Source organism: Anopheles darlingi, chromosome 3, assembly GCF_943734745.1.
Source record: "Anopheles darlingi chromosome 3, idAnoDarlMG_H_01, whole genome shotgun sequence".
Classification (NCBI taxonomy): domain Eukaryota; kingdom Metazoa; phylum Arthropoda; class Insecta; order Diptera; family Culicidae; genus Anopheles; species Anopheles darlingi.
In genome coordinates, this window is record NC_064875.1 from 56,469,542 (window position 1) to 56,497,041 (window position 27,500).

A 27,500-nucleotide genomic window follows, 5' to 3' on the forward strand; every position below is an offset into this window, starting at 1 on the left:
GCCACCGGTGGACAACGATGGGACGCTGGATGTCGTCCCTGCTCGATCGTTGACGTCGGTTCGTTGATGTAGATTTTGTACGATGAAAATAGTTTGTTAAATCTACGGCAGAGAAAGATCGTTCGTTAGATAAGTCTTGACACGTAGGGACGGCGAGGTTACGTACTGAAACCTCCCGATGGGCATCCGTTCCAGCTCGTACGCCATCTCCACGTTCGTGAGCTTCATGATCTCCCGGAACTGTTCCATCGAGTTCTGCATAAAGTTCCGCGTCACCAGGCTGCGCTCCTTCTTGATCGTTTTACGTTTCACGCCGCTGGACATGCGGCTACTGGGTCCCGGTTCTTGAATGGCAAAAAACTGCAGATCCAGATCTTCGTTAAAGACATCGTAGCTCGATCGTCACTAGATTCCTTCCCGGGGAGCTGGAGATACTCACACTACCATCATCATATCCAGGCTGCGGTACGATCAGAAAGGTTTGAATGTTGTGTTTCACCAACACCGGGTCCTCCTTCGCCTGGGCCGTGCCCTCCTCGAAGATGTACTCGCCATCTAGCAGCTCCAGCGTTTGCATCGTGACGTGCACCTTGCTGCAGATGAAGATATCAATCCGATCAAATCTGATCGTTCTCATGATTCCCAGATTCCCAGCCATACCCAGCCTCTCCCGTTGATTCCATTTTGTTGGCAATGATCACATCCTTCGACCAGATATCGTATTGCCATTTGCACGCTCCTATCACACCCGAGATGATGCTACCACTGTGGATACCGATACGCATGTCGATATTGAGATCGCGCGATAATCGCACCTCCCGGATGTCCTTAATCATACGCAGACCCAGGTTGACGCAACTTTTGGCGTGATACTTATTCCGGACCGGCACGCCCGACACACAGTAGTAACAATCACCCAGGAACTTGATCCTCAGCACGTTGAACTCTTTCGAAGCATCATCGAACTTGACAAACAGCTCGTGCAGTACGTCCACTAGTGTGCGCACCGGTAGCTGGGTCGTCATGTGCGTGTAGTTCACCACATCCGCGTACAGTATCGTCACGTTCGTGTGCTTCTGTACGTACAGTTTGCTGGAAGGGGAAGCATTAATCGAGCATTAGTGCACCTGCAATTGCGTCTCAATACGCCGCAGTGGTACGAAGCGCACTAACTTGATCGATCGCCATTGTGTGCCAGTCCGAAAGAAGCTGCAACGATCGACAGAAAGAAAAATGGGAGATTAGTAAAAGAAGCTCTCCCACGCCTACGTTCCACGACGCCCATACTTGTGTGTATTGATCGTCTGGCTGGCATTGTGCTGATCGTGGCGCGTCTTCTCAATCATCGCCCGGATATCCTTCTCCATCAGCTCCGCTGTATGCTCGGGCAGGATACTGAGAAGTAACTCTTTCTGGGATCCGGCAACAAAACAGGTCAAGCACTCGGTTTAAAATCCCACACAGAGCGCAGTTTCCATTTTCGCATCACTACCTACCTCCTGGTTACGGGCAAACTTCAACAACAGATTCCCCTCCACGAGCTCACGCCGATCGAGAAAGGTACGCCGGATGGCTACCTCGTTAATCAACCGAAAGTACAGCCCAAACAGATTCAAACAAACGAAGTACACCAGCTCCGTGATCACCTTAAGGGCCGTATTCTCCTCTAGCCGGTACGTGATCAGTGTCATCTCGATCAGATAGCACAGTGAGGTCGCACTGCCCAGGATAATGCCGTGGATATTCTCGCTCAGCGGTAGAAAGATGTAGATTGCCAGTATCGTGTGGCTGGCGTAGGATGGCCGTAGTGGGGGGTTGATGAACGTTACGGCCGCATGGTATAGGGGGATCGTTAGATCCGTTATGATCATCGTGATGACGGCAACACTTGACGAAACGTATGGTACCCATGGGTATGCCTTCACCAGTCCTTCTTTGAACGCCGCGAACAACGATATCCAGACGATCAGGATACCGAACGTGTAGCAGATCAGATCCGGATGTATCGCTGCCGTCGGATGCTAGGAAGGGCCAGAGTATCCAGTGTGAAACAACAATCATTGAAACAACAATCATCACGAGTAGCTGTCTAAGTATCATTCGACTCACGGCACGTGGTCTAGAATGACGAATGAAAGCAAAACCCACCAGAAAGCCCCGAAGGATTCCCCCTCTCGACAACGACGACGACGACGACGCTGATGCGTGCGTATCGCGTCGTTGACTACTATTATCGCGATAAAAAAAAAAAAAACAGAAAACCCGAGAACGACAACAAGCGCTGCTGCAATCCGTACGGTGGAACGGTAGTAGTGACAGGCACCTCGGTCGTTGCGGACTCGTTATCACCATCAATTAAAATTATTGTCATCCTGCCCCCGCTGATAGGGACGGCATGACGACGGAACGCAACACACCTCAAACAAGGTATGCACCCCTCCCGATATGCCTCTCCGCGGGATGTACTAATTGATTATTGATATTCGATTGTATTCTAGACGATCTGGACCTATCTAGGAGACGCGCTAAGCGCCATCATCACCTGTAGGAGATGGTGGCGCCAACCATTCGGTTCACTCTATCCCCCCCTCTTGCTCACCTGCTTGCCGGTCACAATCACGATCACATGCGAGATGCTAACGAACGTTTGCAGCACCACAAAGATGGACAGATAGCTACGCTGGACCCGCTCCATGTACTTCAGGTAGAAGGTCTCCAGTCCCAGATTTACGCACTCGCGCTGCAAATGGAGTAACGCAGTCGTCACGTATTAGCGGAGGAACAGAGGAGAACGAGCAGTACGCAGAGTGGCCATCTTACGCGAAGAAACCCTAGTTCCCATTTCTTGAGCGCTATGTAGTCACCCTCGCTGTCGGGCGAATGGTCGTTAAGGCCGTCCGCCGTTGAGCGCCCTCCCATATCCTGCTCGTTCTCGTCCTGGGGCGGATAGACGTGCGCCTCACTCGACGCGTCACACATTGTAAGACAGACAGACAGACAGACCACGGCACGGATTAGCCACAAGCCTGACACCACATCCTGTGTGGCACTCGTTTACGCCCGCGAACCGAGACGAATTGAACGCGCGTCAGCGCGATGGTGCCCGCTGCTGACGACCGACAATCGGAAACTAATCAATAACCTGGGACCTGGGGCCGAACCGGCCGTGGACCGGCGTCACCCTACACGATAAGGCCTCGATAGGGTAAGAGGAGAGTAAAAGGGGGGAATGAAAATTGCCACTTAAAAGTGAATGTACAAGACGACAATGACGACGCGACGACGACGACGACGACGGAGATAACGGTCCACGGTACGCCGAACCAAGCACGACCAAACCACCATTCAATCAATCCAACCCGGTCGATGGTGTGTCTATCTGTGAGCGTGATTCTATGAATCAACTTATCCGACCTACCGGAAGCACGAACGGGATTACGGGGGTGGGTGGGAGTCAGACTCGATTGGTGTTCTATTGGTTTTCTCGTCTTTATTGTAACACATTCTCCTTCTTCCCACACATCAGTTCCCACCGAAATCGTTGCAGATGACTTAAGTTGAACACTCAAAACACACGAACACACACGCTCGCATACACACACATACACACGCTTCGTAGATTAGGGATTAGGGATCTAAGAGCAAGAGCAGAAGGAGCAGAGGATAGAGAGCACCGGCACAAATCGGCGCCGGGAAAAGGGTCATAACCAGTCCGAGGTTAGTGTTTTGTGTCTCACTGGTGGGGCCACTCATCCTAGAAAGGTAGTTAGTAGTTCAGTTAAGGGGGGGTACTGATAAGGAGCTTATCCATTTAAATATTACTAAATCTAATGCAAGTTAATCTTTTTGTTTCGACACCATCGCCATAGCACCGCATATGCGTAACTGTGGAATCTACCATCCGTCGGTATGGATCATAGCAACGGTAGCAAATTAAAAGCGCTACACAACCCAGTGCCAGGGGAGTTGCAATTTACTTTCCACCAAGAACAGTGCAAGTGCAAAGAACAACACTTTTAATTAACCTGTTCATGTGTCCTCGTGTGTTCCCGCGTGCGTGTGTGTTGTGTAATTGGCAGGCATAATGCGCGTCACACCTCCCTCGAAATGGAGCTGTGGATCATCGCGCTGATGAAGGTATTAGTAACGGAGCGGTACGGTAATAGGTAGGATTAGACTAAGATTAGAGTATTGGCCGATAAGCAGCACCGGGCGTACACACGCACTGGCTCTGGCTGTTGGATTTTTGTTGTTGTTTCTGTGGCACATCGGTCCGTACCTCCTTCGTTGTTGGAGGCCGTTTTTGTTTGGGGTGTGTCCTTCCGCGCACGAACACGCACGGTTCTACGGTTCCAGGTGCGTCCGCTTGAAGCATCCCTCAGGCAGTGAGTTGGCGATCAACTCGATGTTGTTCACCTCGAGCCGCAGCTCAGCCAGCTCGCGCTGATAGCTCTTGATGTTCTGATTCTGCACGTTCTTCGCCTCGGTCAGCGTGGCCAGCCGTCTGGTGAGCTGTGCGTCTTCCAGCTCCTTCTCTGCCGTGCTCAGGCGACGCTCTGTAATGATGAGAATTACAAGAAGTGATGGTTAGCGTTAGACAATCGAAGAGCCTCGAAAAACATCTATCTTTTACCTAGATCGTCTAAGCTGTTGACATCGATTTCGCGCAGATTGGCGAGCTCGGACATTATCAGGTTGACCTCCTTGAGTGCCTTGTCCACCTGCAGCTTCGCCTCGTTCGAGTTGAGCTGCGCCTGACCGACCTTTTCCTTCGCTTCGTTGGTCAGATTCAGATCCTTGCGCACCTGGGCCTCACGCTCTTCCAACCGATTGTCCGTCTTGGCCAATCGTCCATTCAGCTGGTCCGCCTCGTGGTGCAGATCACGGGCCGTGTTCTTCGTTGCGTTCGCCCGCTTTTTGATGCTCTCGGCCAACTTAGAGGCCTCCTCGGCGTACTTGTCCTGTGCCACCTGGGCATTCTTGCGCGCATCCTCGGCATTACGGCTTGCCGCTGACAGTGCCTGTCGAATCGGAACGAAAGGAACAAGGAATTAGTGTCACGCGATCGCCTTGAGGAGGGTCTCTTACCCCTTCAGCAGCCTCTAGCAGCTCGAGCGAAACCTGCATCTGGCGTTCAATGTTGGGCACGAGGGCGAGCGCATCGTTCGCTCGTTTCGACGACTCCTCGACCTGATTCTTGAACCCGGCCAGTGTGTGGTAGGTGTAGTTGGCCTTCCGCAGCGTACCATCACCCTCCGCGACCGCCTTTTCGGCTAGCTCCTTGGCGTATTGCAGCTGTTTCAATGCCGTGACGGCTTCTTCCTTTTGAATTTCCGCTCTGGGGAACATGACAAAAAACCGAATCCATTAAATTAACCGCCTTTAGCTGACCTTCCTCACTCCCTGCCTTACCTGCTCAGCAGCGCTTCGGCCAGCTGAATGTTTTCCACCACGTTGTTCAACAGCTTGGAGTTTCCATCGATCTTGCCGGTCAGCTCCTCGGCCAATCGATCTGCCTCCCGATTGTAAGCCGCCGCTTCCTTCTTGATCTGATTGATGTCGATGTTCGGTGGTGTGGTCCGATTGACGGCAGCGAACAGTGTGAGCGCCTCATCGTTCACCTCCCGGGCCCTCGTCAATGCCTGATCGGTTAGCTTCGATACCGCGTTCAGCTTGTTCCGGACCTGCGCAATCTCCGTCGCAACCGTCGCGGCCAGCTCCTTCGTCACGTTCGATTGCTGAGCGATCGCATTGTTCGCCTTCTTAAGCGCCTCCAATGCCTTCTCCTGTGCTTCCTGGGCTTGCTTCATGTTTGCATCGGCTTCGGCCTTAAACCGATCGGCGTATTGGCGTGCCTCACGCGAGATGCCACTGATCTGGTTCGTCTGATTACCGAGATGACCGGAAATTTCCCGTGCCCTTCCCAGTGCCGTATTGCCTTCCGTTTGCAGCAACTCAACGGCATCATCCAACTGACGCCGAGCTTCCTGTATCTTCCCGTTCGCCAGCGTCGCGTTTTGACCGCCCTGGCTAATCTTCCGGTTCGTCACCTCGAGCGATTGATCCGCGTTGTCGAGCAGCTTCTGCACCTCCACCAACCGCTCCTCTAGATCTCCCAGCATCTCATTGAGCGTCTTCTCACCGCCGCCCGAACCACTCTTGGCGTCCTCCAGCAGAATGTCGATCTTCTCCTGTACCGCGTGTAGCTTACCGGCGAACTCACTGTCATCGATGACGATCGGTTTCGATTGGATATCGTTCAGGATGTGAGCCAACCGGCCCAGCTTCTCCCGATGCTCGTTCGCTGCGTCCTGCACCAGATTGTAGCACGCCGGACAGTCCAGACAACCCTGGTGGCGATCGTACTTGTTCTCCTTGCACCGATCGCACCGACGACCCTCGACGTTCTCGTTACACGGACACTGCCCGTACTGGTCGCACTGGGTACCCTTGGAACCGCTCGGATCACACTCGCACGCCCGGCAACCCTCGTCCGAGAAACCGTAGTGGGCGGCCGCACACTTGTCGCACTTCTTACCGACCACGCCCGGTTTGCAGAAGCACTCGCCGTTGAAGATGTCACAGGAAGCGTTGAAGCTACCGATCGGATCGCAGTTGCAGCTCTCGCACCCATTGCCGGACACGATGTTCCAGTAGCCGTTCTTGCACTCGTTACAGATCCGCCCCACGACGTTCGGTTTGCAGTGGCAGTCACCGTTGATCGAGTCACAGATCGAGATGCCCTTCTCCGTCTGCTCGGTACCGTGCGGATAGCAGCTACACTCCTCGCAGTTACCGTGCGGTTCCGCTAGCGGATCGCCAAAGTGACCTGCAAAGCAAATGGGGGGAAACGATTAGCCAACTCGAGTCAGGGCGTTCGATCGGAGCACTACAACACCCTCGGGACAGCTAGCTCCAGCTAGTAGCGCCAGAGCGCTCCAGACCAGATACACCGCACTCCAGCAACGATTCATCGTTGCGTTTGGAGCGTTTACTGGAATGGAATTTGCGGAACCAGTGTCGGGGCGGGGTCTTATCTTATCATTTTGATAAGCAACACGGCCGCCGCGACAATAGCGATGCGATTGCGATGTCATCAGACTCCGACACGGAACCTCCTGCTTATAAACCCGTTATGCGACTCCCGCAAAGTTCGGTGCTTACCTGGCAAGCACTGGTCACAGTGTGGTCCGGCCGTGTTGTGGATACACTTGAGACATTCGCCCGTCGTCCGGTTACAGTTACCGACCGCGTTCTGGTCGACGTTACCGTTGCAGTCGCACGCTTGGCAGACACGTACCGCACCGTGCACACCAGTCGGATCACCATAGTATCCATCGGAACAAAGCTCACACCGTGATCCTGTATGAAACGAAATGAAAGACAAGTCAATACCAGACCCTCAATCGAATGAACGTTAGTGAGACAGCTTACCGAAGTATCCGACCGGACACTCGAGACAGATGACCGTATCGCCCGCCATCTGCATACAGGCACCATTGTTCGGACACGGGCAACGCTTACAGTCGTACGGCGTACCACCGAGTGCATTTCCGTAGTATCCCTTGGCACACTTGTCGCACGTATCACCGGCCGTATTGTGCTGACAGATGCACAGTCCCGTCTCCGAGTCACAAATCTCGGCATGCTTGTTACAATCACACGGAATACACGGCATAAACGGTCCACCACGGGCCGGATTGTGCCGATAGCCCGGTGCGCACGATTCACAGAACTGTCCAAGATATCCGACCGGGCAGGTACACTGCTCGATCCAGGTCGCCGGTCGTCCCGCCGCACCCCTATGTGCCGTCTGCAGTTCCACATCGTCCAGCACCGCCTCCCCGTGATCGCTATAGATCGCCCGGATCTTGATCGCCGTCAGGCTACTCAGGATCGACATAAAACCGCGCGCCGAATTCGACGGTGTCCAGGTGTAGTCCGGATTCTCGTGCAACCGGAACGCAAACTCGTGCGATTCCTCACTCGGCATGCGCTGGTTCTGTGCGAAGATCGGTAGCGAGATGCTGCTGTTGCCACTCTCCAGCACCACATCGTACGGACTGATGTCAACGCGCTGCTGTCCGACAAGCTGTAACCGGAACTTGAGCAACCGATTGTACGATGCTCGCTGATCGCCGAGGAACCGATCCGGTGCAAGGAAGTACACCGTCCGGTGTCCGTTCGCACCGACACCGATCGATTGGCTGTGCGTGTTGTACTTTACGTCAACCGGGACGCCCGTATCCGTGACCGCGGTCCACTTTTCCTTGTGTTTGTTGAAGCTCGAGGTGGTCGAGGTGATCGAGTACCCGTTGGCGCTGGTACACTCGAGCGTATGGCCATAGCAGAAGCACGGCGTACAGCCAAACTTGTTCTCCGCATCCAGATTGAAGTACCCCAGGCGACACTCCCGGCAATGGCGTCCTTCGACGTTTTCCTTACAATCGCACATGCCCGTTACCGGATCGCAGGACGGTGCATTATCGCGGGAACCGCGTACATCGCAATTACACGGCTGGCAACCGTGCGGTCCGAAGCTGAAGTAGTTACTGTCACACCGATCACACTTTTCCCCGGTTACGCCCGGTTTACACTGGCAGCGGCCCTCGGCATTACACTGGAGCGACCGGGAACCGACCGGATCGCAGGCACAGTTGATACAGTAACCGTCGTCGCGCATGAAGAAGTTCTCCTTGCACCGTTCGCAGTTCGGTCCATCGCGGTTCGCACCACAGTCCATACAGTGGCCACCGTGGCCGGTCAGATTGTACAGATGGCGATCGAAGAAGCACTTGGTCGAGTAACCGTTGCAGTTGCAGGCTTTAAGCGGAGCGAGAGAAAGAGAGAGAAAGAGAGAAAGAAGAAGCGTTTGAGGTTAGGTGACAATCTAAGTAACCCATGCTGTCGTTCGCCGCGTCCGTACAGTTAACAAGGTAGTCGAAGTACCGTGGCACGGAACCACCACTCTTGCGATCACGGTAGGTGTAGTAGTAGGCCGGAAACGATTCCGTCCGGACTAGCTGCAGCACCAGCAGCAGTAGCACCAACGGTAGCAAAAGACACACATCCAGGTGCTTCATCACTGAACGCTGGACAAGTCCGCACTGGGCCCAAGAACATGACGGAACATGGCGATCAGGTCAACTGAACTGGGCCCGAAATGGCTCGAAACTCCATCTAGGGCAACTCGCTCCCTGGTATGCCCATGAAAAGCCCCTGGACAGGCTGGCAAAACTGGATCGAACTCCCGGGGCCTATCAACAACAAAAACAACAAAAACTTACCTTTACACTCGTGCACATTCTTCGATGTCGCTCGGCCCCACGGTGCATCGTTGTAGAACGGCAGACAGCGGTCGCAGTCCGGTCCATCGGTGAAGTGCATACACTTGCAGACGCGCGTCCGTTGGCCCTCCAGTCCCGTGCTGGTCGTGCATTCGCTCGCATGCCCATTGCACTTGCAGCGCGCCCCAACCGTGATGTCGGCAATCGCGTAAAAGTACGACTTCAGCACCTGCGCGTCACCAAACACTTCGTCACCGAAGGTGTTGAGCCGATCGAGCGTGATCCGGATATCGGTTGCCGTCACCCACTGCTGCAGTTCCGGATTGTGATCGAAGTTGATGGCCGATGGGCGACCCTCGAGTGACGAGAACGCAATGTTACCGTCGCGCAGTGGCGAGATGTCACTGTACTCGCTGGTGCAGAGTGCCCGCGATTCATCCTCACCGCTCATCACCGATACCGAGTCCGGTAGGCCGTACGTATCGCGGCACGTCGCACTGTAGTACTGGTACGGAATCCACGGACCGTTCGGTGTGACGCGTTTATAGATCGCGAACGATTCGGGCCGGGGCGAATGGAACACCAGCCGGATGAAGGTGATGTCGAACGATTTTCCCAGCTTCAGTGTCAGGTTCACCTGGTTCGGGTACTGGACACCCTCGAACATCGTCTCCGATTGCCACCAGGTCGCTTTGTTCTGCTCGTGGTAATCGGTCAGATAGAGCGGCGAATGTTCACCGGCATGGCAGACGTCGCAGCTCTTCCGGTTCGAGTAACCCGTCTGAACGCAGAAATCCGTATCACCGTCCTGGCCGCACGTGTTCGTTGCCTCCACCTCCAGCTGGTACGCCGCATTCTCGAACTCCGGTATACAGCGCTGGTTGTTCCCGCGGGGTGGGAGACGAAAGGAGAACGTGAAGAACAGAATGATCGGGTAAGAACCACCATCTCACAAGCACACCAGAGACGTCGGACCTTTCATACAATCCAACTCCATCGTCACACACTCACGAGCGCACACACGGACTGGCAGGAATGTGTCGATAGGAGTTCCGAGAGTGAGAAAGAGACAAGGCACAAGAGAAAGACAGAGGGAGAGGACTTGGGCCCTTGCAATGTGGTGCTGCCTTGCTTATCGCCAGAACCCCCAGAAGAATGGTTTAAAATAACTGATAAAGTCGCTTCCGGAGACGTTCGCTAGTCGTCGCGCAACGTCTTGCCACGGACAGCTTCCCGCTAGTGTCTGTCGCTACTAGCATCAATCCCAACAGTGTAGTCAAGTGTAATTTCTTGAAGTACCGGACTTCCGACCGCAACCAACGACGCAGCAGTGCATGAGGGGTTGAGCATTAAATCACTGAGCGCCAGCAATTTGCTAATACAGAAGGAGGAGGTTGAACGAGACTCGCTAATTGTCCAGCATCTCTCCATGGCGTGGAACCCGGGGGTAGAGATTGAATGAGAATTGGTCTAATGAGACTCCCGGTGGGACCTTGCGGCCATTGAGGAACGTAGTTTTGAGGAGCGATAAGACAATGGAAGGGCCCCGGTTACCCAATTCCCCCCGGGGGGATGCTCTTTAACCCCTCTGCTCGGTGCGCTATCAATCCTAATCCCCGTGGTCGTGCGTGTGTGTGTGTGTGTTCCCTTTTTTTTCGAAGAAGGATTGGTCCACATTCTTGGTTCACCATACCTGTGGTCGTCCATACCGATCGATGCATTCCAGCGGTGGGCTGTAGTGTGTATTATCGTTAGCACTCACTGCGGTTAACACACCGCCACAGTACACCAGCACGGCGAGGATCGGTCCGATCCTCGGCCTCATTTTTATCTAGTTGCAACAAACTTTGGCTTACGGGAAGACTCAGGACGCCACACGGAACCGGTATACCGTCTAGCACACCTCAACCAGCACTCGTTTTTTTTGTTTCACTTCACTTCACTTAATCGACCACACTCGAGCAGTCCTTCCTGCTGTCGCTAGCTCTGGTCGAGAGCTACTCCACGATCCACGATCCACGATCACACTTCACGCTCCTGGGAGCGTTTCGAGACGACTGGCGGCTCCGTGGTTCTCGCAGATGCTGCCACCCCCGGGCACTACACACATTGGGGCTGGAGCATAGTCACAGGGCCGCGCTCTCTCTCATCAACTACACTACAGCTCTGGCTAGCTATGCCTCCCCCCCGTCTGTGACTGGTTGAAGTTCTTATCGGTTCAAACCAGGACACCGCACACGTCCGGACCGACGCTTCCGGAAGGAGAAGTGACGGCGCCCGAGATAGTGTGAGATCACCGGCTACTCTTTTTGTCGTAATAGAAAGAGAGAGAAAGAGAGAAAGAGGGAGAAAGAGAGAGGAAGAGACAAGAGAGAAAGCATATTAGCATACAGCATAGGGGATGTAGTTCCACATGGGGGTGTGATCATTAGCGTGATCGTTGGAATACGATTTTCCTCGTAGTTTTTCCTCGACCGGCCATGGACGGTTATGTCCGGACGTGGCAATGTGTTTTACCGAGCGCGAACACACCACCGAGCAAAACAAATCGATCGTTCGGCGATCGATGGGGCATGGTGCGAACGCCCCAAATGTAAACACCTCGTCTGCCAACCCACCCACCCACAACCTGCAGCAATATCAGTGCAGAGATCGCACCATCTTCGCACCAAGAACCTACCATCTGCTCGACCGAATCGAGACGAACAAAATAAAGAATGATTTCATCGGCTCCTCATGGCAGAGAGTAGTACGAGGCAACCGGATAAGATCACCGGGCACAAGGCACGCACGGCACTGCGCACACCACCACCTCCCCTCGAGTCGGGTGTACAGATTTTTCGCTTATACTAAATGTTTGCCTTTTGATGCCGTCATCATCGCAGTTCAGGGAATTCGACGGTAGGAAAGGGGGGGAGACTAAACAACGAGCACCTGCCTCTACTGTAGTTCCCTTCCCCCCCCCCCCCCCCCCCTTCATGCAGGCCACAGTTACAAGCCGCCTAAGGTTCTCAAATTGCAATGCACCGCAACTTGGGGCTTGGGTCCTCTGCAGGCGCGCATGTGTTTGCCGAGTTCCCCCACAAATCGTGCTTCGCTCGGCGATTTGCTCTGCACCGCATGCAGCACCAGCAGCCAACAGTACAGCAGTGCCATGACGTGACGTGCTGGTCTGTGTCTTGGTGCTAGCTTTATTTTTACAATTCCAACTTCGGAGCGACGGATCCGCTCCGGGACTCCCGATGATCGCTCGGAACCGGAGAGCTAATCTAGAACCACGTTTCGTCGTTCGTTTTTCCTCCACTTTACTGTCCGGAGTGCTATTTCGTAACAGTTTCATTCAATTCAAGCGCTTCAGTAGCTCCATTCTCAATACGCTCGAGTGTGGCTTATCTCGGTTCGCTGATAACGCGCCGAGAACATGTATAGGAACTGACGATGGTTTCCGAGGTTGGTTCGCATCCGAAACCATCTGGACGAAGTCGGAACGGGTTCTGAATGAGGTCTCTGCCTCCCTTCCCCGTCGCCGCGATTCTTTTTTTCAGTTTCACTTTCGTTGCTGAGCGATCGCACTTTTCTTGCCACCAAGTTTATCACCATAGGGTTGCCATGGTAACACACACTATCACTTTGTCTTCAGCCGAAAAAAAACCTATCTTGATCTCGATTACTCTCGAGTTCAACTCCAGTTGGTCGGCTGGTCACACCACGCAGAAACGGTAAAGATCATTTTTAACATCTTCTCTACCTTTTCCTAAGATACTCAACCGCACATACACATGCGCACACTCTAACGCGATCGAGACGACAAGATGTTTATGTTAGGCACACAGTCTTCGTCGCCGTCGTCGTCGTCTGCTGGAGATCAGCAACGCGGATCAGCGGAAGAGGGACGGCGAAAGACAAACATTCCGTGCCGTGGTCGTGCCTCTTGGCACCTCGATCGGACTCCGCCTTTCGGAGGCTATCGGAGCCACCCCAACAAACACTTTTCTATTCCGTTCACCTGCCGGGCACCTCCGGAAAGCCAAACGCCTTCGGTGGCCACAAAAACACCAGAAATCTGTTTGCACACACACGGCAGATGCTGCTGCTGCTGCTGCTGCTGCACTTTGGGCCACTTGCACCAAGCACCGAGCGCACCTCCACCAGGGAGAGAGATGGACGGTCCACGAATCGTCAATTTGTACTGGTACGCGGTCTCACCCCCCGGGAACGCGGAACGGTTATGATTTTTCGTCTATGCTGCCGTCTATGCACGATCGCGATCGTCCGTGCGTGTGTGTTGGTACAAGCGCATAAGCATAAGCGGGACTTTATTTTCGTCGTCGACGGTGGCGATGGGTGCGGGTGCGGATGATGCACACACGAGATCGCCTTCTGCCCCGAAAGAGGGATGTAAAACCTCGTCGTCGTCGTCGTCGTCGTCGTCGGTGGCGGCGGCACTTCACCACCACAAGTAAGCGTTGGCGATCGAGCCAGACCGGTATACACCAACCGTACGCACCTTCCAGCGAGATCGCGATCATCAAACTGTCAACGCCGATTCTTATTAGAATTATGCTGCTATTTGATTTTTCGGATGCCAGATTCCAAAAGGAGAAACTCACAAACGATCTGACGTCACAAATAGGGCAAAAAACGTTCAACATCGAGTATTATTAATATTTCCATTTTTTCCAATTGTTTGCGATAAAAGGGGAATTAAGAAAGGGGTTGGTCCAGGACCGGTAGGACATCTGCTAAAAACACACACACACACACACATACAGATGCACACACGTGTAAAAAAGGTATGGTGCACAGACACACATGGATTGGATTTTCACACAATTCGATTTGCTAAAGCGCGATGTATAAAAAAAACCTTTTTTTTGGTGCCAAATGATGGCACTCCCAGCTCCAGCATTTACTACTTCATCGTCGTGGTCGACCGTTTGGAGGTGGATCGCTCATCGCGCAGATTGGCAAGCACCAGGTGCTCCTGCCGTCTCGCCTGTATGCCTTCTTCCGGGTCGTCCGAATCGATGATGCACTCATCGCTCGACGTTTTGCTGATCGTGATGATGGGGATCTTCTCGAGCCAGTCCGCCGTCTTGCCGCTCTGCGTGCGGCGCCGTTCCGCTAGTGCGGCCGCCCGGAACCGATCCGCCGACGATGGTCGGTTCCGTTCGAACTTTTTCCTCTGCGCACCCTCTTCCGCATCCTTTTCCTGCTTCTGCTCCTCCTCCTTCTCTTCCTTCTTTTTCTCGGCGGCATTGATTTGCTCAACGGCGCGACGATCAAACCGGAACACATCGCCGGATTCCCTACTTTCGAGGGGTTTCGGTGGTTTAGGACCTCCTGCGCTTGTGCGCTTCTCATTCTCGGTCGCCACCAGCGGAAGCGCAGATTCGGGCGAGTACAAGGTCGGTGTGGCAGTGTCACTTGGTGGTTGAGTCGAGGGGCTTAGCACCTCCAGCGAGTGCTCCTTCGAAAGCGCCTTCTTCATCATACGCTGCAGCAGCTCCTTGTGCTTGCTGGACGAGTGCTCCGAGTTGTCATCGGTCACGTTTTCCGAGGTCGACTGCAGGCGCAGCTGCGTAGAGTCCAGTACCTTGTTCCACGAGTTCGATAGCCCATTGATGCCGACGGTCTGGCCCTGACCGGACTGACCCTGCTGTTGCTGCTGGGTGACGGTGGTGGCGATTTTAAACATTTTCCTGCGCTCCTCGGTACGCTCCTTCCGGAGCTGAAGCTTCAGGTCCTGGTTTGCCTCACGCAGCGAACCGGTCAGCGAGATGAGGTAGTAGATGATCAGTATCAGCAGCACGAGCAGCGGTATGATGGCCGCCGGTGAGACGATATACTTGGTGATCACTGCCGGGATGTACTCATCGGTGGTTTTCGTCAGCAGATGGTAGATCCGGCTCGAGCTGGAGAACGGTCCACAGTGCCAGGAGGGTTCGAGAAAGACGATCGCGTAGCTCACCGGTAGGACGCAAAGGAACAGCATCGTCAGCAGCAGCGCAAAGTAGAAGTTGTTCGAGCGGGACGCCCGGAAGACGACCTCGTGCGGTACGTTACAGGTCAGTACGGTCCACGAGCGTAGATAGAGGATGATCACCAGTTTGGCGATGTTGAGGACGGCCAGGCCGGGCGAGAAGAACATGCCCATCCACACCATGCCCTGGTTGTTGACGAGATGCAGGATGTTTTCCGCTATCTTAAAGTCCCCGTACTGGAAACAGGATATAGACCGCGGGAGATGAAGTTCAAACATTAGAAAATCTAGAAAGAGATTGGTGTATGAGTTCATCTTTACCTTTGGAAACTTTTTCTCCAAATCCCAGCACCAACAGTTGTTCATGTAGCGTACGAATAGTGCTCTTACAAAATCCAAAATCAGCGTAGATATAATCGTCACGAGCTGTGGAGTAAAGAGAATCACCTATGAGTCCCCCTGGACTCTTGGAACCGCGTCAAATCCTTACCAGATCCATCACCGTCAGCTTAGCCAACTCCTGGCCAAACATGGTCTCCCAGCACAGCGAGCGGATGTCGGCGTTGTGGTACTTGCTATCGTTCTTCTTTTCATCCGTACCCGGGCACACCCAGTGGTAGCAGAGGTTGGGCTTCTCAGTCGTCCCGATGCTACTACCCTCAGTGTAGCTACCGGACCAGTCCGTGTTGCTGCTGGTATCCTCGACGATATCTGCCAGTGTGGTTTCAACAGCAAACTCCTCCGTTGTCGTTGGAAGTGACGCTTCGGTGGAATTCAATAAGGGCTCCGTGGACGTAGACCCCGTAGTTGTAGACTCGGCAGTGGTAGTCTCCGTAAATGTAGTCTCCGTGGATGTAGTCTCTATGGACGTGGTCTCCGTAGACGGAAACTCCATAGGCGACGGAACTGTCGAAAGTATTGCCGACGTCATCGTCTCTTGGCTAGTCTCCGGAGGCTCACTAGTAGTTGGTGGCACTGTCGAGTGCTCCACCGTATTCTCTCTCAGTTCCCTCGAGGTAAGGAACTGATTCGCTTCATACTCGGCGTCCTCACTGTCCGTGCTTTCGGCACCTTCCTCGGAGTAGTAGTAGGAAGCGAGAAGTTCATCGTACCTCCGATCGGTCACGTACTTGTACAGCTCGGTGTAGGTCATGGTTTGGAACAGCTCGGTGCTGCCGCTGCTGCTGCTGCTGCTACTGCTGCTACTGCCAGCCGACTGCTCCGTGGTACTGGACACGATCTCCTGCCAATTGCCGCCACTACCCTCAATCACTGGAAGCTCGGTGGCTGGCGATGGCTCAGCAGTTTCGTTGCTAATGACATCCGTCTCATTCCACGGGTCATCGTAGATGGCTTCCCGTTTGTTGATCGGAACACCGTCGAGCTTATCGTTCGGCAGCAGACGAGCCCGATGCTCGAGGTACTCGTTCATATCATCCTCGTTGTAGTCGTACCGGCCGTACGATGAGTAGAAGTAACCTTTCGTCGTCGTCGCCACCGTCGTACTTGGACTCAGCGGTGATGATGAGGCGACGTTCGCTACCGTTGAACCGTACCAATCCGGCAGCGTCGTACCGGAGAGGTTTGTCAGGAGTAGCGTCGTCAGAATGGCCCCGGAGCTCGTGAGACCCGCGGTACTCGAACAATTCGTAGCGACTTTATAACAACCGATGTGGCCGACCTCGGCACTAAAGTCAGCCGTCATTGCGTGCCACGGGTGCTCGGTAGTGACGGCCTCCAACCCCCCTTCGTACGTCATCGCCCACTTTGCATTCGTTTCCGGCACAAAGCAGCGGTCCGAGGCGGTAAAGTTGGCCGGTCTAATCCGTCGCAGCTCATCCGTCATGTGGGAAATCTTGTCAAACAGCGCGAAGATGAGCGAGTACAGGTTCAGCATATTCAGCACCATGATGCGGGCGAGCTGAATGCGGAGTTGCTTCCGCGGATGGTAGTACTCCATGATGCCGAGCGCTTCGAAGATCATCGGAAAGAAAAAAGAGATCAGCGACATGACGACGGTGGTTTCGTTCCGTCGCCACCACGAATCCGTATCCTTGATGTCCATCGAGCGCTTCACCACGAGTATGACCACGTAAGCCGATATCACCAGCAGACCGAGGATGAGCAGGTTCACCAAAATCCGCAACAGAATGATCTTCCAGCTGTAGAGAGTCAGGGAGGAAGAGAAGGTAAACGAGAGACGAGACGATAAAACCAGGCTTCACGGTGGACAGGCTAAACCGGGTCTACTTCTGTGTATCCTTCTTCTTCTCGGCTTCCTCGAGCAGCGCCTCTTTGAAGCCCAGTATGATGGACGCCATACGGTTCTGTGCCGTCTCCAGGTGACCAATCATGTAGTCCCAGCCCGTAAACAGCTTCCACGAGAACACGTACTCGTCGTCCTTCGAGGAGAGCTTCGACATTCGCGAGTTCTCCGCCATCCTGCGGAAGATCAAGGAGAAGGACAGGATGAAGCAATCGCATCGCACCATTCAACGGGGCGGCGGCGCGCTTCGTACTTTTTCAACGTCGCGACAAAGCTGTAGATGTAGACGACCAGACCGGTGATGAAATACGCCAGCGGCAGGTTGTAGCCCCAGCTGATGGCACCGGAAAAGTTAGAGTAGTACCTGTGAAACACACACACACACAAACGCGGGACACAGAACAATCAATTCACCAAATGCGTCCGGTTCCTCGTCTATTCGCCCAATGAAGTCACCGAGAGCTGCATCTCGAAGCCGATGAAGTCACCGGCGGCGGCGGCGTCACAAGCCACGCCACGAACTTACCCATAGAACAGGATGGAGTATTTCAGTGGTCCCTCGAACTCCCAGATCGTGCTAAAGTTGCGCGTCAGCGCACGCTCCTGCGGTGACATCGTCTTGCGGATATCACACGTGGCCATATCCGCGTTAATGTAGATCTCCTCCGGTACCATAATGAACACGAGCAGCAGCACCGAGATGACGATGTTGACGGAAAACAGCCAACGCAGAAACGTAAAGTACGAGGCGACGACCGAACCGAACCGTGATTCGATCTCCTTAATCCGTGACTCCCACGGTATCAGATAGGTAGCCAAGTTAGCTAATTCGCGCAGCAGTTGCTGCCATTTCTGATGGGTGGAAGGTTTCGCAAGGAGAAGAAATCATTCGTGGTTAAAGAGCGTGGCGCCGCACTTCATTATCGCGAACACTTACCGTGTTGAGGAAGATGCTGAACTGAGCCATCAGGCTCCGGGCGGTACGCGAAGTGAAGTGCTCCTGCAATGCCCCTTCGTGCCGCGTGATGTAGCTTTTGGCCTGCTGTACCAGGCGTAGCTTCCGCTTCATACTGATCGGTTGCAGCTTCACCGTCTGCAGTACCTCTTTGTGCAACCGAATCGTCTCGAATAGTTTTTCCTGCCGCTGTCCTCCACCACCACCACTACGCTCCTCACCACGACCAATCGAATCCTCCGGCAGCGTCATGCCCGTCTCGACCGAGCTGGTCGTGTAGGCGCTCGACCGACGACGCCCCTGACCCGACGGTGCTCCTGCGCCATCCATCCCGGTACCACCCGGCGGGAATCCCATCATCTGGCTGATCGGACTGGAGGTACGGCGGCCACCCTTGTAGCCGCGCTTCTTCTTAACACTTGCTTTCCGCTGGATGATCGCATTAAGACTGGCCGAGTAGTCCTCATCGTCGTCGGTGTCGACGTGCTGATGGTCGCTGCGCACCGACAGAAAACGTCAGTCAGTCAGTCCGTGTTGGTCAGTCAAACGGCCGTCAGACACTTCCGGTTTTTTTTTGTCCCGGTCGCGTGGTACAAAACGCTTACCCAAGGCCGAGAGCACTCTCCGGTGTCGCATCCGGTGTCTTCATAACGCCGCGCGTCGCCGGCAGAACATTCAGACGCGATGGCCCTCGCACGATGGCCTTGGACGGTCGGGTCGTGGCGATGTTGCTTCCGGTCCGACCGGCACCCCCATCCTCATCCTTATACCCGCGAGGCTCGCTGGTAATTGCTAGCGTGTGACGTTGACGTTGTAGCTGGTGCTTTTGCTGTTTCTGCTGCTGCTGCTGCTGGTGCTGCTGCGGAATCTCGACCGGATGTTGATGCACGGTACTTAAATCACTGACACCAGCGGGCGCTCCACCCTCGAGCACTTCCGGTGGCCGAATCGGCGGAAATGCCCACGTCACCGACAGTTGCGGCGAGATTGAACCGGGGGATGATGGTGAGTGCTGTGCGGAGGAGAAGAAGAAGGAGAAGGACGAAGCAAATCAAACAACCGAAACCGGAAGTGACCTTGGTGTGTTTTCTCGGTCCTCGGACCGTCCTCGAGAGCGCCTCGAGTAGAGCTTCGGCTGTGTAGAGCATTGCCATTGCTTAACGATGCTGCAATTAATGTTTCGCAGTTTCAGTTTTTTTTTCTTTGTTGTTCTCACTTCTTATAAATAGCCTTACGGTGGTGTGATGGTGAACCATTTTCCACTCCCGGATCGATCCCGTGCACCAATGTTTACCGTCATCATCATCATCATCATCCTCAACAGTCTATGAGGACGTCGCTATCGACCTAGCGAGTGCCAATGCGAGTACTGCTGACGTTCACCATTTACGCCATTTAGATGGCTTTAAAGTTTACTTTTGCCATTCGCAACGACCACCAGCACCGGTCGTGAGGTAAAGCTGCTAGATGCAAAGCAACCATTGACTGGCTCTAGCTGACGTTGACGCTGACGTTAGCAGCAGCAGCAGCAGCAGCAGCAGCACCAGCAACAGGGCGTGCGATCGAATGATAATTGATTAGACACGAGCGAGCGCTCAAGACCGCGCGTTGGCGCACCATTAATTATCGTTCTCATTACGGGACCCCGCACGCACCCTGCACGCTTCTCATGAGAGAGCGAGAGTGCCGCTCACCTACTGGCTGGAGTCAGGACACCATTCACGATGCCCATTTAATGAATCCATGCAAAGTTATGTGACACACGCGACGACCGTGGCGTTGTATAGGTCGTGGCCAAATGTTATGTTTTTTGTGTGTGTGCGAGGATTGGTTTTTTGGTTCCCCTTTTTTGCGGGTGAGGGGAATGAGGGTGAGGACCGGTCACAAATTACTCATCCATCTGATCCACACCGTGACAGCTTCGGCCTTCCCATGGTCCGCGCCAGAACGAAAAGACAGCGAGCTTCGAAGGAGGATAAGCTGTGTGTCAGGTGCGTGTGCGTGTGTGTGTGTGTGTGCGCGAGGGCCTTTTTGCGCCACCAAACACGCACCAAACGGCGGTTCCTGCGTGTCTGCTGCTGCTGCTGCTGCTGCTGCTGCTGATGGCAAACGATGATGGTGATGATGATTAAGGCGAGAATGATAAAGGTAAGCGAAGAAACGCTCGCTATCCGGGGATTCGTGCTTTCCGAGGCTTCGAAAGCACATCAGCCCGCAGGAGGAGGAAGAGGAAAGGGTGTCATTCGTAGGACGGCCATACCCCCCCCCCTCCCACCCTTTCTCCGCACATTCGTATCATCCAAAAAATTGGTCCGGAAAACACGGCAGCGGAATTTTGTTCCCTTCGGAAAGTCGGGGCCAGTCGAACGATTTTTCGGGGTGTGTTCGGGGCTATAAAATCCGCCATTTAGCGGGGCACGGGGTGGTGGGGAGTGGAAGCTCTTGAATTTCCCTGAAACACGCTGCTGAAGACGAACAAAAAGCGGAAAGTGCTACAGCCACGCCATCGCATCGCCTTCACGCTTAAGATAGCAACGCTCTGCCAGCCAGCCAGCGAGTTCGCAGGTTCGGAGTCACCATTTATCCGGCGGTTGAATTGGTCCCCCGCGACACTCGCGCACACACACACACACACACACACGGCATGACTTTCGCATTCGCGGACGAACTCGCGGAACATTCATCATTCTGCCATCACGACCCTTAAAAACACACACCAACAGTACCAAGAAGCACCATCAAAGCAGCCGACGTCACTCCGTTCACTTGATGTCACCTCACTTCTTGGAAGGCGAAGGAAGGGCGCACTCTTCTCGAGGGCGCAAAACGGCGTGAAAACGATTTCAGTCCAGACCGCTTTCCCCGTCCGTCGGTTGGTTGGTCGGTCGGTCGGTCGGTCGGTCGGTCGGTTGAATGAATTTATCTTCTCTCGCCTAGTGCCTCCCTTTTTTCCTCACCCACGGTTTTGTCGCACTCACGGCTCAAAGGCTCCTGAAAGGCGGACGCTCGGACGAAGCGCGTAGCGTACGCGACGGAGCGCGGATTTCGCGCGACAGCGACAGCGACGACGATAGCGGAACCGTTCGCTCGGAAGGATTCCTAGCAACTGGTTCTGCCTTAACGCACCAGCCACCTTTGATCCACGCCACCTTGGCGTCGACATACAGACACACACACACACAGACACAGACACATACGCGCAGACACACGCAGGCAAATACATTGTAAGAAAGAGGCGATCAAAGGAACAGACAGACAGACGAACGGACGGACGGACGGATGGATGGACACAGTAGTAGGTCGCCTGCTTGCACCCTCTCCCCCCTCCCCCCATCCCTCCACCGAACACAATGGTTTCACCTTCCATTCCATTCACTACCGCTACAGCATTGGATGAAAGAAATACGCCAAGGGGTATAAAAATAGAAGAGAGGCGAAGGGGGGGACGAGGGTGTTATAAAGGGAGTAGGATGAAGAGACCTCCTAGCGGGAACAAGATAGCGCTCCTTTGGCTCAGTTGATAATCATCGAGCATCGCGGGTAGTAATAGCAATCCCCCCTTTAGGGGGGGTCCTTTACCACCTCACGGGTCATTCTACGAAGGGTTATAAGGGGGGGGGAGGGCTGGTCTTTTTATTGCTTACTACACTCAATTAATTGGCCGACCAGCCAGCGTGTGGCCTTCGGTCGGTGGGGAATTTCAAGAAAACTATCTGGCTCTCGCGCGCACACACACACGCCAGCTAATGGCCACCGGTCACGGCAACACAAACCAACTGTTGGTTCGTTAGTTGCTGTCGACCGATGGACAATGGAAGACGATTTGTCTGATTGGTACAGGATAAGATTTAGCGAAAGGTGAACACACCCCGTTGTTTTGTCTCGAGTTTTGGTGTTCCAGGTTCCCAAATACTCAATCAGTGGCCATGCGGCCACGTGGCACGCTACAAGCGACCGGGCGTCTCCATTGCACCGAGCATCTAGCTTCGTCGTCGTCGTACCTCATCCCCTAGCTGCAGCAGCGAACTGCCCGATGATTCGCGCCTTCGGTGCACCCCATGCTCTAGCTTCAGTATCCCGGAAGGGCGCTTCCGGAAGCGCTTGCCAACGGGATCACTCATTGCACACACACACACACGCACACGCACACAGAGATGGATACTGCACACTGGATCACAAGTCAGGTACTGCGGAGCGCCCCAAAGCGTGCGAACTGTCACACGTCCCGGGTAGGAATGATCTAAAAGGGACACTGTGACCACCTGTGGTACCTGCAGCAGTACGCCGGATTGGATGCGCGCAACCACGCACCCCCCACCCCACTCCTTTTCACCCACTCTGATCGTACACACACGCATGCATGCATAATGAGCGTAGGAGGAGGAGGAGAAGGAGGAGGAGGAAGAGCAGGAGGGTAGGTCTAGCCCGTGGCAACCCCGCGGGGCCCAGTCCCATGCCCAAGTCATGCTTTCGCACAATAAATATTTACAATTCACCGTCAGCCGATGTCGAGCGGCAATGACACGAAGGAACGAAGTGAATCCAAACCAGAAACCCCCGACCTGGCCCGGCCTGGCCTGGCCAAGCCCTTATAAGACCCCGTGCCGTCCGTGAGACACACCTCTGGTGCGTGCTACCCTTCCTTTCCTTCCTTCCTACCCCACCCGGAGTTGCCGGGTGACGAGCTGTCACGTGAAATGGCTTCAAACTCGAGATATCAAAGCGCCTACAAATTGCTCCACCACACGGTCCCCAGGGAGGTAGGGTAGGGGATGGGAAAAAAACAGGGGATGCAGGTGAGGAAGGAAGCGAAATTATATAGTTCCTAACCACCACCACCCCCCGCTTCTGGTCTGGTCTCTGGGAAGGTGTGTTGCATCCAAAGCGCCTCTCGCGCTCGTAAAAGATGGGGGAGGGGGGGGGGGGTTGAGTCTGGAGTGAGTAACTGGGCGTCTCCATCGCATCAGCCCACGTGCTGCGTGCGAACGACGACCACGAACCACGGTTAATAGACACCAGGGCCGACGACGTCGCCGCAGCCAATCAAGTCATTCTCGACACGACCCCGGACGACGACGACAAAGCGACGTTGATAGATTACCATCTGCGACGCTAAGCAGCAGCAGCAGCAGCAGCAGGTTCCTGGGGCCAGAGGGGACGCTGCTGATGGAGCTCTCAACCCACCCAGGTTGAGAGGTGAGTTCATCACCACCACCATCACCAGTACGCCTCCATTATCGTCGCTTTACTGCTGCTGCTGCTGCTGCCGGTGCTGCTGCTCTCCAATCTGTCATGTCTGTTTTCATTACGTGTCCTCCAGGTAGTGGTACTAGTGGACGATGGGAGGATACCACTGCGCCAAGACGGCAGCCTGCTTTCGAGCCTGCCAGCCAATTTATGATGTTATGCGGCGTCCACATCGCACGAGGGATTGAGCTGAGAAGAAGATGAAGACAAAGCAGCAGTGGCAGCAGCAGCAGCAGCAGCAGCAGCAGCAGCAGCAGAGATTGGCCTCTCGTGGGATGAAAATGAAAAGGAAAAGCCTTTCACGCCTTTACGAGAATTCAATTTACCATCCAACGACCATCACCATCCACAAGGCGACCATCGCACCTCGAAAGCTGTGATTGCTGGTCTCGGGAGAAAGAAAAATGGTCCTCGACGCTTAACGTTCTCCCTCTCTCTCTCTCTCTCTCTCTCTGACCATTTTTCTTTCGCGAAAGTCCGGACGGTCGCGCTTCCATCATCAATCATCTTCAAATCGAGCATAAGAAGGAGGGCAGCGAGGCGAGGCGAGGAGCGGGGTACGTTTTCGCTCCTTTTGCATCTCCTTCCGCCCCTTTGCGTCGAAGGAGTCATGGCAACACGCGTCCTTGATGATATGCGTTGGCTCTGTGCGCTGCCTACTTCTCCTACTGCTCGTTCTCATCAGCATCTTCCTGCTCTCCATTCGAGATGACATTTCGAAGTAGCGTAATCGGTGGCCATTTCCGGTGGCCATTTGGTAGCTTCGTTGCCTTATCATTCTGACGCCGGTGAGCGCCATCCGCCAGGGGAACGGGGGTGTGATAATGAAATATTTCGCATTCTTTTTTTTTCTTTCGGTTCCGGTGCTGCCATTTTATTGCCACCGCGCGATAAAGGCACACTCGGATGACTGGAGCGCACAGGCAAACACACGGTCGGTCATCATTAAAGGCTAACCTCATGAAAACGAACGAAAACCAAGGAGTCACCGCAACGACGATTGAAAGTTCGTTAGCTTTTTTTTTTAGAAAATGCAAATGATATCTTAACGTTTTATTCTTCTTTTCCTATTTTTCTACGGTTGCTATTACCGATGGGGAAACGGGGAGGGAGGGTATGGTGAGGCGATGAAACGAGTGGCGCGGAATGTATATTTTGTCGTTTTCTTTTTTGTTAAGGGAGATGATAAGGAAGGTGAAGGAAAGGAGTGGAGTTTGGGAATGGAGGGAAATTAAACTACTTACACATTAACTATCCGTGGGTAGGGAAGGGGGATTGCTAGCCGGTGGTGTCGTGCGTTATCTTATCAAGCCCACAAACACACACGCACACACGCACACACATGCATGCTACGAACCAGCAGGAGTAGAACACACACTTTCTCTAAGCGAGAGATAGCCAGGGCTGGGAGGGGGGGATAGGGAAATTACAATAATTACGTTACTTGAGTAAGAGCAAAATCCGGGAAAAACGGAATGTAAGGACGAGTGTTCTGTTCGCTGATCTCTACTAGCCTAACCACACTAACACACACACAGACACACACACACAGATACCAATAGGCCAGCCAATCGATTGTTTTGGGACATTGGGAATGTGATCGAAGTAGCGTAACTAGAGGACATCGCACTGTGTATGTGTGTGTGTGTGTGTGTGCTCCGAGATGTATCGTCCGTCCGTGTCAAATCAGTCTTGGAATGGGAATTTTTGAAACAGAAGACCCACACACACACACACTCACACACTCACACATGCGCCAGGATGGCGCCAGGATTAGGGGATGTTCTTTTCGTTGCGCGCACTAGCTAGCCCTAATCTCCATACCCCCCTTCGATCTGGGGACACACTCGCTGGTGTCCCTTTGGTGTCAATACTGTCAACTGGTGGCTGGCTATATTGCTCGACGCGCAGCAAATTGGGAATTTAAGGATCTCTTCTTTTGATGTCTCTTGCGATGAGCATTGTGTCTTCTGTTATTTCACCAATCGTTCATCTCAGTCACCCATGCAGCAGAACGTTACTCTCGCATCGCATTCAAGAGCCAACTGAGAGCTCATCGTCGTCGTCGTCGTCGGTGTCATCATCATCACCGTCAACGAATCCTTCGCCTACTGATACTGTATACTGATATGGTTACGTTCCCATAAAGTTCTCCATAAAGGGAATTCGTTCCTTTCTGGTGGCATCAAAGGGGAAAACGAGGGGGGGGGGAAGGACGAACGGGGAACAGGTGGACAATCTCTCGTTTGCATGGCATACGGGGAATGCGACGATATGGGACGGCTTCGAGAGGTGCATCACGCGATCATTAGCCGTTGTAATGCGGTAACTAACAATCGGGAGCACCCCGAAGGCCAAGAACGGACAGAGTTTGTTGTTGATGTTGGTATCGTCTCGCCCCGCGTCTACTCATCGCTCGGTTCCTCGTGCTCCTCCTCCTCCTCCTCCTCTTCGTCGTCACTGTCGCTGGCAGCGGATGAACCGGATGCTGCCGTCAGCCGCACCATCGGCTGGCTTGTACCGTTCCACCATCGCCGGCCGCCAACAAGACCACTGCCGAGGCCGCCAAGACCACCACCACCGACACCGCCGCCGACGCCGCCGCCGACGGTGGTAGCGAGTGGTGGCCAGCGGCGCCGGGGCTAGAAGGTGGTCACCTTACCGAGCTTCAGGCCGAGCAGCTTCTTGCGCTTCTTCACGCTCAGCTTGCTCCACAGGTTGCTGGTGCCCTCGACCAGCAGGTACTCGTCGCACAGGTCGACACCGTTGGCCGCCGCCGCAATGCTACCGCTGGTGGCGTGATCTTTGGCTAGCAGGTCCACCATGTCGACGTCCGATTTCTGGTTACGCTCCGAGCGTGAATCACCGGACACGAAGCCGGACTCGGGGCGAGACAGTGATTGCGATTGGTTTGTCCACTGCAGCGTGTGGAACCAGCGAGCGACCTTCGCCGTCGATGACAACTGTTGAGAGAGAGAGTGAGAGAGACAAAAAGCGTGATTAGAGTTGTTAAAATGCGGGAATTGATTTGGTGACGCCATTCGCGCGATCAATCGAACGATCGAGAAACAAGAAAAGACAACATTTCTATTTTATCCCGTATCATTGACGTAGATCTCGATAGTACTTCAGCTGTGTCTGTTTGTGTGTGGTTTGGTTTTATGACTTTTATTACAATTTAACCTTCATTATTCACTAACAGCATCAATATCATCACCATCCTGGGGTTTGAGATTAAGGGGGAAAAAAGGAAACGGGAGAATTACAGCAAAGGAAGGGGAGGGGTTAAGGAAATTCGCGATCTTCATCATCGTCATCATCATCGTCGTCATTATTTAAATTGTTCCTAAATATGTACAGATCTCTTCAACACGTCGGGGAATTTTTCGCACGGGGACGCAAAACTCCCTTCGGGGAGGAAGTGATAGCGAAACGAGCTCCTTGCGTGTCTGCTTCGACTTCTGCTTCGACACTACTCTTACTACTACTACTACTACTTGGTGGTATGGCGGGCCCACTGCGAGCGCTGGACTTGGCTCATGATCTGGCTCCGGTTTGGCACCTTCTCGCTGGTGCTTCGCGTGATGAAGCTCGGCGTGGCCGGTAGCTTCCGCGTCACGGTACCACTTTCGTCGGTGACCTTCAGCGTGACCAGGCTCGGAATGGATGTCTTCTTGTCGTAGTGCTGCTGTTGCTGCTGCTGCGGTTGGTGCAGAAAACGCGTGGAGTCCTTCAGTATCGACACATTCCGTGTACTGCCTG

The 27,500-nt window shown here is 53.9% G+C and overlaps 5 protein-coding genes across 9 annotated transcripts in view; all 5 read right to left on the reverse strand.

Moving 5' to 3' along the window:
- Positions 1-3,058, reverse strand: part of LOC125957085 (adenylyl cyclase X E) — a 5,103-nt gene extending 2,045 nt beyond the window's left edge. Inside the window, exons 1-9 of the mRNA XM_049689510.1 lie at positions 2,821-3,058; positions 2,600-2,740; positions 1,497-2,021; positions 1,288-1,412; positions 1,174-1,209; positions 661-1,092; positions 440-593; positions 167-360; positions 1-102 (exon numbers count right to left, since the gene is read on the reverse strand). The exon at positions 1-102 is cut by the window's left edge and continues 595 nt beyond it. Of these exons, the coding sequence (XP_049545467.1) occupies positions 1-102; positions 167-360; positions 440-593; positions 661-1,092; positions 1,174-1,209; positions 1,288-1,412; positions 1,497-2,021; positions 2,600-2,740; positions 2,821-2,979 (1,868 nt within the window). The 5' untranslated portion in view covers positions 2,980-3,058. The remainder of the gene's footprint in view (positions 103-166; positions 361-439; positions 594-660; positions 1,093-1,173; positions 1,210-1,287; positions 1,413-1,496; positions 2,022-2,599; positions 2,741-2,820) is intronic.
- A 415-nt stretch (positions 3,059-3,473) lies between these two features.
- On the reverse strand, positions 3,474-13,559 carry LOC125957356 (laminin subunit gamma-1). 3 transcript variants are annotated; one of them, XM_049690008.1, is made up of 9 exons: positions 13,294-13,559; positions 10,981-11,587; positions 9,288-10,164; positions 7,435-8,823; positions 7,165-7,362; positions 5,413-6,829; positions 5,089-5,338; positions 4,634-5,021; positions 3,474-4,556 (listed from the first exon to the last, which is right to left on the reverse strand). In XM_049690008.1, the coding sequence occupies exons 2-9, from the start codon at positions 11,110-11,112 to the stop codon at positions 4,345-4,347; spliced, it is 4,863 nt and encodes a 1,620-aa protein (XP_049545965.1). In that variant the 5' UTR covers positions 11,113-11,587; positions 13,294-13,559; the 3' UTR covers positions 3,474-4,344. The 3 variants fall into 3 exon arrangements, with proteins under 3 accessions (XP_049545965.1, XP_049545964.1, XP_049545967.1); XM_049690007.1 differs by having other exon boundaries at positions 10,981-11,592; XM_049690010.1 differs by having other exon boundaries at positions 10,981-11,592; positions 13,494-13,525.
- Positions 13,560-14,199: 640 nt separating this feature from the next.
- Positions 14,200-26,245, reverse strand: LOC125955619 (transmembrane channel-like protein). Its single transcript, XM_049686759.1, has 9 exons — positions 26,168-26,245; positions 18,474-18,962; positions 18,063-18,388; positions 17,790-17,900; positions 17,521-17,712; positions 17,003-17,432; positions 15,761-15,856; positions 15,592-15,696; positions 14,200-15,507 (listed from the first exon to the last, which is right to left on the reverse strand). Exons 1-9 carry the CDS (start codon positions 26,243-26,245, stop codon positions 14,200-14,202), a joined length of 3,135 nt encoding a protein of 1,044 aa, XP_049542716.1.
- LOC125957749 (capon-like protein) overlaps positions 24,779-27,500 on the reverse strand; it is a 65,465-nt gene continuing 62,743 nt past the window's right edge. For 2 of the 3 annotated variants that reach the window (XM_049690640.1, XM_049690641.1), the window contains exon 10: positions 24,779-26,701. In XM_049690640.1, coding sequence (XP_049546597.1) covers positions 26,381-26,701 — 321 coding nt within the window. In that variant the 3' untranslated portion in view covers positions 24,779-26,380. The remainder of the gene's footprint in view (positions 26,702-27,500) is intronic. The other variant, XM_049690639.1, reaches the window with a different exon arrangement.
- The window catches only part of LOC125957751 (putative protein TPRXL), a 1,905-nt gene continuing 1,304 nt past the window's right edge, over positions 26,900-27,500 (reverse strand). Inside the window, exon 2 of the mRNA XM_049690642.1 lies at positions 26,900-27,500. This exon is cut by the window's right edge and continues 976 nt beyond it. Coding sequence (XP_049546599.1) covers positions 27,232-27,500 — 269 coding nt within the window. The 3' untranslated portion in view covers positions 26,900-27,231.